At 44.1% G+C, this 12127-nt stretch overlaps 1 protein-coding gene across 2 annotated transcripts in view; it reads left to right on the forward strand.

Annotated features, from left to right (window-relative positions):
- The first annotated feature begins 347 nt into the window (after positions 1 to 347).
- The window catches only part of GRAMD2B (GRAM domain containing 2B), a 59145-nt gene continuing 47365 nt past the window's right edge, over positions 348 to 12127 (forward strand). Inside the window, exon 1 of one of the 2 annotated variants that reach the window (XM_053407652.1) lies at positions 348 to 555. In XM_053407652.1, coding sequence (XP_053263627.1) covers positions 428 to 555 — 128 coding nt within the window. In that variant the 5' untranslated portion in view covers positions 348 to 427. The remainder of the gene's footprint in view (positions 556 to 12127) is intronic. The other variant, XM_053407650.1, reaches the window with a different exon arrangement.

Below are 12127 nucleotides of genomic sequence, written 5' to 3' on the forward strand. Positions count from 1 at the left end.
ATTTCCATTACCCAGACTCAGTTTACTGCACAAATTTGGCAAACTGTGTTTAGCAATGCCGCTCAGTATAAAAGCGGATTAATGAGCCATGTTGCAAGAGTACAGCTTTCAAATACTGCTTCGTTTACCAAAGGAATATATGTTTAAATAGCTCGATTTCTTAGCCACCTTAGTGGTATATTAGTATTACTAATACCCAGGTTTTAGTACTAAGTAAATAAGGCTGCCTTCAGACAGGTACACAAGAGGCATGTGACATTGTTCAAATAAGTAACTTATTAACTCATAAAGAAAACTCCTTCCTGAACTAGGTTCAGCATAAAAATCGACGTCAAATATCAGCAAACACCTGCGCTGTGGAAGGATATGTCTGGGGACAGATGAGAAGCATTTATTCTTTTTCCAACGGCCATTTAATTTTGTTAAAATGGTTAAGAAGATGCATGATCTACAAGACTTGGATTTGCATTTTAAGCGACGGTCTCGCTCCCGCAAGTCAAGCGATGACCCTCCTCCCCTCAGCGCGACCGAGAGTACTGGTTCGGTGTTCGTCAGGTATGTTTAAAAGATTCTTTCCAATCGTTTCATGAGTATTTTGACCTAATGGTTTATAATTATGACCTTACCGATGACACAATGGATTATTATCTTCTGCTTCCAAGTGGGTCACTCAGTGTAGCTGATACTTTTCTCCTGGGACATTAATGAAGTTTCAGTTTTGCATCGAGGATCAGGCCCGGCCAAGCTCGGATTCTGTAAAGGCAGACCCCATAATTAAAATGTTTAGGGTCACTTTTGGGATAACCGAATAGAGGCAAGCATTTGTGGCACACCCCATTTAATCTAATCGGCAGTTTTAGAGAGTTCAGTCTCAGTTATGAGACGCAAAGTGGATTCACACAAGCTTCATTTTTTATTAATTTTCCAAAAAAAATAAATAAACGAACAGACATATAAACAAACAAACATAAACCTCCACCGTATTAAATCAAACTTAGTTACATTGTTAAGTGACTTCCTTGTGTCCCCCTGGTTGAATTTCAATGTATACCATTTTAACGGTTTTCCAAATCCAACATTCTTAAAAAATTAACTTAATCACTTAACATCTTTCTTTTTTTCCAATTCAGCATTAAACATATTGATTCATCACATTACATATTTAAATCCTAAGCCTATCTGGTTTTTGCAAGTTTTTCCAATTAGTTTAACTTAACATATTTAACTAAATAGTCTTTAAATTTCATCCATTCTTCCTGGTACTCCTCCTCCTTCTGGTCACGGACTCTTCCAGTCAGGTCGGCTAGCTCCAAAAAGTCCATCATCTTCATCTGCCAATCTTCCACCGTTGGTACTTCTTGTGTTTTCCAATTCTTAGCTAATAAAATTGGAGCAGCACTTGTGGCATACAAAAATAATTTAACATCTTTCTTGGGCAATTCCAGACCTGTTATTCCAAAAAGAAAGGCCTCTGGTTTCTTAATAAATTTATATTTCAACATTTTTTTCAATTCATTATAAATCTTCTCCCAGAAGTCTTTCACCAAGTCAGAGCTTGTAGGGCAGCGGCTGAAGAAGGAACAAAAAGGGTTTTCTTGTGTGAGTTTCTTGTGGCTGATTAGCTGCTTTCTCTGTGCAAAGGTCAGAGGGGGCAGGGCTTCTGTTGAGGTAGGGGATTAGCTGTGGGAGGAGCTTGTCAGAGCTTGTAGGGCAGCGGCTGAAGAAGGAACAAAAAGGGTTTTCTTGTGTGAGTTTCTTGTGGCTGATTAGCTGCTTTCTCTGTGCAAAGGTCAGAGGGGGCAGGGCTTCTGTTGAGGTAGGGGATTAGCTGTGGGAGGAGCTTGTCAGAGCTTGTAGGGCAGCGGCGCGCGCCTAGCGGCGCGCGCAGTTTGATCCATCTTTTAGATTTAGGGGAGCTAGTCTCAAACGTTTGTTGGGGGAGATATAGGTTTATTTGGGGGGATTTATTTGTCCTGTCTTCACGCTTTTTATGATGGAGGACCGCTGTAGTCACCCCCAACGACACCTTCTCAAGATGGAGGGTGAGGGAACAGCTGCAGTCGCCTGTGGTTCCTGCGCAATGTTTGCCATCTTGCCAAAGGTTGCAGGCAGCTTTACCTGCAGCAATTGCATGTTGATTGCCCTCTTAAAAGACAAAGTCCAGCAACTGGAGGAACGTGTAGCTACGCTCCAAAGAATTAGAGAGCTGGAGCTCTTCTTGGAAGCAACAGAGCACACCGTCTCCACCAAGGAGGAGACAGGGGACTCCCCTGAGAAGGAGGCTAGTTCACCAACACAGGAGCCAGATATATGGAGAAACGTGACTCAAAGAAGTAGGAGGCCCAGGGTTCGCTCTGATTGTTTAGAAATACGCAATCGCTTTGAGGTCCTTTCCCCTAGCATGGAAGACGAAGAGCAGACTCCATTTGAGGATCTCTCCCTCATTACAGTCGATCAGGTATATGAAGACGAGCAGCAAAGGCAGTCTTCAGGGAATGTGCAGGCGACCTTGGAACGGACAGCTCACGGAAGAACCCCGACCAGACCTAAGAGGAGGCGTGTAGTGGTGATAGGGGATTCCCTACTGAGGGGAACAGAAGCAGTGATCTGTGGGCCTGACAAGATGTCTCGGGAAGTGTGCTGTCTCCCCGGGGCTAAGATCCAAGATGTAACTGAACGACTGCAAGGAATCATAAAACCCACTGACAAATACCCCTTCCTCTTGGTTCATGTGGGAACCAATGACACTGCAAGCAATAGCCTCCAGAAGATCAAAAGAGATTACGAGGCTCTGGGCAGGAAATTGAAGCAATTAAATGCACAAATTGTCATCTCATCTGTCCTCCCAGTTGAACGACGTGGCCCAGGGAGAGAGGGAAAAATAGTGGAAGTGAACAACTGGCTTCGCAAATGGTGTAAACAGGAACGGTTTGGATTCTTAGATCACGGAATGCAGTTTCTTGAAGATGGACTTCTGGCAAGCGATGGGCTGCACCTCACAACGGTTGGTAGGAATGTTTTTGCAAAAAATCTCAGAAACCTCATCAGGAGGGCTTTAAACTGACTAATGTGGGGGAGGGAGACAGTGCTCCTGAAGGTAGGAGTCTATCAATTGATGAAGATGATCATCCAAATGTCATAGACCGAATGGAGCAAACAGCACGCAGACCTAGTGGTGGGAGGAAAAAATCCTTAAATAAGAGACACGGGGGAATGATTAATGGACTTCAATGTCTGTACACTAATGCGCAAAGTATGGGAAATAAACAAGATGAGCTTGAGCTCTTGGTACAGCAAACTAAATATGACATAATAGGCATCACTGAAACCTGGTGGGATAAGTCCCACGATTGGAATGTAATAATGGAGGGATACAATCTATTTCAGAGAAACAGACCAGACAAGAAAGGAGGAGGAGTGGCGTTATATGTCAGGGATGTGTATACCTGTGAAGAGATCCAAGATTTAGAACCTCAAAGCCAAAGTGAGAGCATTTGGGTCAAAATTAAGGGAGAGAAGAATAACAGTGACCTCATTGTGGGAGTTTACTATAGATCCCCAAGCCAAACGGAGGACATAGATGATGCCTTCCTGGAACAGATGGCCAAGCATGCAAAAGGAAGGGAGATAGTAGTAATGGGGGACTTCAATTACCCGGATATTTGTTGGATGTCAAACTCAGCCAAGAGCATAAGGTCAAACAGATTCCTCACTGGCCTTGCAGACAACTTCATTGTCCAGAAAGTGGGAGAAGCTACAAGAGGAACAGCCATTTTAGATCTGGTCCTAACCAATGTTGATGACCTGGTTAGTGGGGTAGAAGTGGAAGGATCATTAGGCGCGAGTGATCATGCTCTTCTGAAGTTTACTATACAGCGGAAAGGAGCAGCCAAGCATACTAGGACTCAATTTCTCGACTTTAAGAAAGCCGACTTCATAAAACTTAGGGAAGTGCTGGGTGAGATCCCATGGACAGTAATACTAAAAGGAAAGGGAGTTCATGATGGCTGGGAGTTTGTTAAGAGGGAGATAGTAAAAGCACAACTTCAGGCAATACCAATGAGACGGAAACATGGAAGGTGCCTAAAGAAGCCAGGGTGGCTATCTAAAGAACTTTTAACTGAGTTAAGATTAAAAAAGGATGTGTACAAAAAATGGAAAAGGGGGGAAACCACCAAAGAGGAATTCAAACAAATAGCCAGCACGTGTAGACACAAAGTCAGAAAAGCTAAAGCACAGAATGAACTCAGGCTTGCTAGAGAGGTTAAAAGCAACAAAAAAGGCTTTTATGGGTATGTTCGTAGCAAAAGGAAGAACAAAGAAACAGTGGGGTCACTCAGAGGAGAAGATGGTGAAATGCAAACAGGGGACACAGAAAGGGCTGAACTCCTCAATGCCTTCTTTGCCTCAGTCTTCTCCGATAAAGAAAACAATGCCCGACCTGAAGAATTTGGAGCAAATGATTCAGCAGAGGAAACACAGCCCAGAATAACTAAGGAGATAGTACAAGAATACTTGGCTAGTCTAGATGTATTCAAGTCTCCAGGGCCAGATGAACTGCATCCAAGAGTATTAAAAGAACTGGCAGATGTGATTTCAGAACCACTGGCAGTCATTTTTGAGAATTCCTGGAGAACAGGCGAAGTCCCGGCAGACTGGAGGAGGGCAAATGTTGTCCCTATTTTCAAAAAGGGGAAAAGAGAGGACCCAAATAATTACCGCCCAGTCAGTCTGACATCAATACCAGGGAAGATTCTGGAGCAGATCATTAAGCAAACAGTCTGTGAGCACCTGGAAAGGAATGCTGTGATCACCAATAGTCAGCATGGATTTCTGAAAAATAAGTCATGTCAGACTAACCTGATCTCGTTTTTTGACAGAATTACAAGCCTGGTAGATGAAGGGAACGCAGTGGATGTAGCCTACCTTGATTTCAGCAAGGCATTTGACAAGGTGCCCCATGATATTCTTGTAAAGAAGCTGGTAAAATGCGGTCTTGACTATGCTACCACTCAGTGGATTTGTAACTGGCTGACTGACCGAACCCAAAGGGTGCTCATCAATGGTTCCTCTTCATCCTGGAGAAGAGTGACTAGTGGGGTGCCACAGGGTTCTGTCTTGGGCCCGGTCTTATTCAACATCTTTATCAACGACTTGGATGATGGACTCAAGGGCATCCTGATCAAATTTGCAGATGACACCAAACTGGGAGGGGTGGCTAACACCCCAGAGGACAGGAACACACTTCAAAACGACCTTGACAGATTAGAGAACTGGGCCAAAACAAACAAGATGAATTTTAACAGGGAGAAATGTAAAGTATTGCACTTGGGCAAAAAAAATGAGAGGCACAAATACAAGATGGGTGACACCTGGCTTGAGAGCACTACATGTGAAAAGGATCTAGGAGTCTTGGTTGACCACAAACTTGACATGAGCCAACAGTGTGACGCGGCAGCTAAAAAAGCCAATGCAATTCTGGGCTGCATCAATAGGAGTATAGCATCTAGATCAAGGGAAGTAATAGTGCCACTGTATTCTGCTCTGGTCAGACCTCACCTGGAGTACTGTGTCCAGTTCTGGGCACCACAGTTCAAGAAGGACATTGACAAACTGGAACGTGTCCAGAGGAGGGCAACCAAAATGGTCAAAGGCCTGGAAACGATGCCTTATGAGGAACGGCTAAGGGAGCTGGGCATGTTTAGCCTGGAGAAGAGGAGGTTAAGGGGTGATATGATAGCCATGTTCAAATATATAAAAGGATGTCACATAGAGGAGGGAGAAAGGTTGTTTTCTGCTGCTCCAGAGAAGCGGACACGGAGCAATGGATCCAAACTACAAGAAAGAAGATTCCACCTAAACATTAGGAAGAACTTCCTGACAGTAAGAGCTGTTCGACAGTGGAATTTGCTGCCAAGGAGTGTGGTGGAGTCTCCTTCTTTGGAGGTCTTTAAGCAGAGGCTTGACAACCATATGTCAGGAGTGCTCTGATGGTGTTTCCTGCTTGGCAGGGGGTTGGACTCGATGGCCCTTGTGGTCTCTTCCAACTCTATGATTCTATGATTCTATGATTCTATGACCTTGGGGCAGGTCCACCAGATATGATAGAAAGTACCTTATTTTTCTTTACATTTCCCACACAAGCTTCATTTTCACTACCATAGTAGATATGACGGAAATAGGGGTGCATGGAGAATTTGATCTTTATTCATTCCTACATGAAATGAACCAATCCACACCTCTCAGACTAATGTGCAGATGGGAATCACGCTTTCAACTAGATTTTGTCATTTTCTGGCTGTTCTAACAGTTCTTGGGGCTTTAAATATATAAATAGTATGCATTTATATGTGCATTCTGGTTTCTTTTTTAAAAAAAATGTATAATGTACATTTGCGTTGCCTTATTTCAAAAAGAAAGAATCTGGACACAAAGTTTGTTGAACTTTTTGAGTTTTTTGAGCTTTTTTTATTATTAAATTCACCAGAATCGACATTCCCAACGTGGGTGGCCATATGTCTGGATTTTCCTGGACATTTAACCATTTTTCTCCCAGACACTGCTTAAGAAGGCCAAATACCAGCTATGTCCAAGACGTATGGCAACCCTAAGTAATGCAACCATGGAACAGAACTGAGTAAAATACATTAAAATGACAGTACAGTGGTACCGCGGGTTAAGTACTTAATTCATTCCGGAGGTCCGTTCTTAACCTGAAACTGTTCTTAACCTGAGCACCACTTTAGTTAATGGGGCCTCCCGCTGCCGCCGCGCCGCCAAAGCACAATTTCTGTTCTCATCCTGAAGCAAAGTTCTTAACCCGAGGTACTATTTCTGGGTTAGCGGAGTCTGTAACCTGAAGCGTATGTAACCTGAAGCGTATGTAACCCAAGGTGGATTGGAAATAGGCAAATTATCCCATCTCTAGAGCTAATGTGGTTTAGCTCACCAACCTACAGTACTGCCATAGCACCCAAAAGATGAGATGTGGACCAAAAGATTTTTTGATTTGGATATCCCAGGTTACCAGACACACTGGGGGTACCTTGCCCAAGCCCCTCTCCTCACACCCCAAAAATGCTGGAGCTGGCACTTTCTAGTGCACTTCAAATCAACTTTGTGATGAGATCTAAGCCTGCTTCACAGGTAGCAGGAATCAGTTTCGCGGTTGCACTGTGAAGCTTCCGTAAGCAAGAACTTTGGCACCCTTACATAATGCTATCAAACTGTTGATGAGACACTTTGATATTGCTGACGTCGCAAATGTGAGAAATTGTACAGAAGCAAATATTCCATCTCCCCTCCCAAATTAGATGTCTCGTTCGAATCAGCTATTGAATATCAACAACTGCCAATAACACTGAGAAGTGCAATCATTTCTGTGTGCTTTGTGTTGAATCAGCAGCAGGCAATTCAGTGGAGCTAAATAAAATGGGCACCAGCTATCTTGATAGAGGCTGCAGCCGCACAACATTTTATTCTGGAACCGATAGAAATTGAGTGCTTGCTTTTTTATATCGTAGTCCACACAAAATCTAGTTCTATTGCATATTTTTGCTCTTGAAAAGTGTTTCTTAAAAAACTAGTTTCGCTGTGAAAATAAAAGCTCGTTGCTTTACCCCATGGTGTGTCCTTTTGAAATGGGCACACCTGCCCACTGATGCTACAGGTGGGAATATACCACCTATATACCACCACCACTTGGGGCATGTGTAAGAAGGAAAAGGCATGGGTGACCTAATCATGAGAAGGGTTTCCAACTCAATGTCAAGTAACCACACCTTGTGGACAGCAGGATCTAGAAGGTCCTGATTCCTACCCTCAGACAAAAGACTTGGACTCACTGTTCAGGAAACCCTGAGAGTTGTATCAAGGAAGTTAGCACATGACCTTTGCATCAGCTCAGGTTACAAGTTGAAGGCTCAAAAGATACCTTGGCAGAGGCTAGGATAGAATCATAGAATCATAGAGTTGGAAGAGACCACAAGGGCCATCGAGTCCAACCCCCTGCCAAGCAGGAAACACCATCAGAGCACTCCTGACATATGGTTGTCAAGCCTCTGCTTAAAGACCTCCAAAGAAGGAGACTCCACCACACTCCTTGGCAGCAAATTCCACTGTCGAACAGCTCTTACCGTCAGGAAGTTCTTCCTAATCTTTAGGTGGAATCTTCTTTCCTGCAGTTTGGATCCATTGCTCCGTGTCCGCTTCTCTGGAGCAGCAGAAAACAACCTTTCTCCCTCCTCTATGTGACATCCTTTTATATATTTTTATATATAGGTAGCTAAGCTTAAGCTTGAGCAAAAGAACCCCAGTGCATGGCACACCCAGTGCTTTTTTCTGGGGGTACACAGGGGTACGCATAGCCCTAAACATTTTGTGAATCTTTGTACTTTTGTCCATTTACTATATTCATTTTTCCCGATTTGAGCTATAAAATGGTGGTTTTCTTGAGTCAAAATGAGAGTACCCCTAAACTTTTTTTTTTTAAAGCACTGGACACAGCCCTCCCACTTGTTTTAAAATGCTTCTCCCAGTCGCCCCTTGAGCTATCTGCACCCTCACCTAAGAATCCTCTTGGCCCTTGGGCAAATCCTGCTATTCCTGTCTCATTTCGCTTGGCATGACCTGGGGCATATGTTGAGGATGAGCATGTATAATTCTGGATTGTTTTTAAAAAAACGCATTTTTGTGCTACAGATGGGTTAGTGCATACACAGCCTTAGACTCTGATCTGCTTGTGGTTTATTTAAAGTACAGTGGATGCTCGAATTGCAAACGTGAGCGGTGTGGGAAGCACGTTCGTAACCTGCAGCACCGCATCTGCGCATGCGTGGGTTGCGATTTGCCACTTCTGCACATGCACAAAGCATGATTTAGAGCTTCTGCATGTGCGCAAGCGCTGAAACCCAGAAGTAACAAGTTCCAGTACCTCCAGGTTCAGCGCGGTGCACGACCCAAAATCACACAGCGTCTGTAACCTGAGGTATGACTGTATTGTATGGCGTATTCTCTGTACAGCGCTTGGACAGTCTATGGACAGTCAGCGTTCTTGAGGTACTTATGGAAGTGGATTGTGTAAAGTTTGCAACGCAGTGTTCTTTGGGCCTTCTGCCAGTCTTGGGACTATCACATCTCATCCTGAAAGGAATGAGATATATACCAGTCTACCTCCACCACTTAATGAATTTCCTTCTGTTACCCTGTACCCTCAAGTATAAAAAGGTAACCTGGCTGTTGCCGTGAAAGCTGTTAACCTTGAAAAGGGGAATTGAATTTGTCCAAACCGCACTAGAAAAGCACGTTCAGCCATGTATTTCATTCTCTAGCAGTAACAATTTTAATTCTGCACGCAGACAGCCAAGCTGAGCAGGTAATCAAAATAAAATAGAAAAACCCTGTCCTCTGATTCCTGGTAGATCTCTTTGTTATGTTGCTTTCCCCCCTAAACTACAAGACACGGACCCTACATATTAGTTAAGGGTGAACTCTTCCATACGGTCACTCTTTCTCTTCCTTCCCCAACTTCCAGCTGCTCAAAGTACTCTCAGAACGCCGTTTGCAATCCCACCTTGGGAAAGAGTTGCGTAATAGCCAATCAAAACAGCGTGTTTGGCTCCCCTTTTCCCCTGCTAATCAATATATAGCATTTTTATCCTATGCCTTCTCATCAAAAGACTTGGATTTCTCTGAATGAAGGCATACATGTACACACAGAGAGAGATGCACACTAATTTGTTGATATTTGCTATAGCCCAACAATCCTGTTTCATTATAGCAAATGCCTGACCTGCTCTGGATCCTATAACCAGTGCTCTTTTTCTAGAAAAAGAAGTGTCGGAACTCACCATGAACACCTCCCTTGTTCTCTTGGAATGGCTCCTACATGAGAGGTGTTTTGGCTGAAAAAAAGCCCTCCTATAACAGATAGAGCAGGGGTTGGCAACCTCAGGCCCATGGGCCACAAGCGGCCTATGGGGGTTGTTTAACCAGCCCATGGACCCCCGCTGCCCACTCAGGGACCCTCACCACCTGCTCAGTCGGCTCCCGTGTGCCATGCTAAACCGGCGTAGAGCAGAGCGGGGACCGCCTTCTGCAACGCTGGCTGGCTTCCCATTGGCTGCAGAAAGGTCCTGCAGCCAATAGGAAGCTGCGCACGCCTCCTCCGCACCGGAAGGAGCACCGGAAATAGCATTTGCGCATGCGTGCGTGCGCACTCTCCAGCCCATCGCGGCGTCTGCAGGACCGTGAACCAGCCCAAGCCACAAAAACTTTGCCGACCCCTGGGATAGACAGATATAACTCTAGAAATCATTTAACTGTTGTTGTTTAGTCGTTTAGTCATGTCCAACTCTTCATGACCCCATGGACCAGAGCACGCCACTCACTCCTGTCTTCCACTGTCTCCCGCAGTTTGGTCAAACTCATGCTGGTAGCTTCCAGAACACTGTCCAACCATCTCGTCCTCTGTCATCCCCTTCTCCTTGTGCCCTCCATCTTTCCCAACATCAGGGTCTTTTCCAGGGAGTCTTCTCTTCTCATGAGGTAGCCAAAGTATTGGAGCCTCAGCTTCAGGATCTGTCCTTCCAGTGAGCACTCAGGGCTGATTTCCTTCAGAATGGATAGGTTTGATCTTCTTGCAGTCCATGGGACTCTCAAGAGTTCTCCTCCAGCACCATAATGCAAAAGCATCAATTCTTCGGTGATCAGCCTTCTTTATGGTCCTGCTCTCACTTCCATACATCACTACTGGGAAAACCATAGCTTTTACTATACGGACCTTTGTTGGCAAGGTGATGTCTCTGCTTTTTAAGATGCTGTCTAGATCATTTAACTATACAGATAATATTTGAAAGCTATCCACACGGTGCCACCAGACAGATACCCTTGGGAATCATCCTGATTGTGACCTGAGAAAGATAGAAAGAAAAAGAGTCCATCAGGTTTGCTTCCTGGATTGTATTTTTACCTTCAGCATCTAGCAGAGTTTACGTTGCTGTTTTGGCCTTACCCAAAAGATGTTTCTAGCAAGGGCACTATCATTTATACAAGTGCACATCTTGACATGTCTCCACGATGATGAAGTATCTGTGACTCGGGGATGGAGACAGAATCAATCTAAAATGGCTGTGGTGTAGCAAGCAATATTTGTCTGGATCATGCCCAGCTGACCTGTGTCCCAAATAATGAGACTTACTGTGTGAAAATCGATTCTGCTGCACTCTGATCTCATTTCAAGGGGGCTAATCATGTTGGCTGGCGTTGCAGCAAACAGCCAACCATTCTGACCTATTTGTTTCATATGTTTATTTATATACTGCTCAATACTGAAACAGGCTCTAAGCGGTTTACAAAAATAATGAATTCTTTGTCTCTCTCTGTAAATACATATATATATTATACATGTGCATACATACAAACATCAATTAATCGGGGGTAAACTACAATATAAAACAATAAAATTCCTCAAAAAGCAAAAAACAAAACCCTGCAGCATATTTTGAAAACCTCTTAAGATTCTCCTGCTGGTAAAGGCATTCGAAGTAGGGTCCTCATTGTTCTGTATCAAGTATGTTTTCACATTTGGTTTTCTTTGTATTTTAACATAGGCAGATTCCTTTTTTAAAAAGAAAAAAAACCTTCTAAAAATACTTTTGAAAAGATGGAGACATCCCCGTCCAGTTCGTAATCATATTTTATAGGTAAAGGTAAAGGTACCCCTGACCATTAGGTCCAGTCGGGGACAACTCTGGGGTTGCGCCACTCATCTCGCTTTACTGGCCGAGGGAGCCAGCGTACAGCTTCCAGGTCATGTGGCCAGCATGACTAAGCCTCTTCTGGTGAACCAGAGCAGCGCTCAGAAACACCGTTTACCTTCCCACCGGAGCAGTACCTATTTATCTACTTGCACTTTGACGTGCTTTCAAACTGCTAGGTTGGCAGGAGCCGGGACCAAACAACAGGAGATCACCCCATTGTGGGGATTCGAACCGCCAGCCTTCTGATCGGCAAGCCCTAGGCTCTGTGATTTAGACCACAGCGCCACCCGCGTCCCTATCCTATTTTAGAATACTGCAAAATATTATTTTTGTAGATTTATTTGTGCTTCCTGAAACGGTTGGTTTGT

The sequence above is a fragment of the Podarcis raffonei genome, chromosome 11, assembly GCF_027172205.1.
Source record: "Podarcis raffonei isolate rPodRaf1 chromosome 11, rPodRaf1.pri, whole genome shotgun sequence".
Taxonomy (NCBI): domain Eukaryota; kingdom Metazoa; phylum Chordata; class Lepidosauria; order Squamata; family Lacertidae; genus Podarcis; species Podarcis raffonei.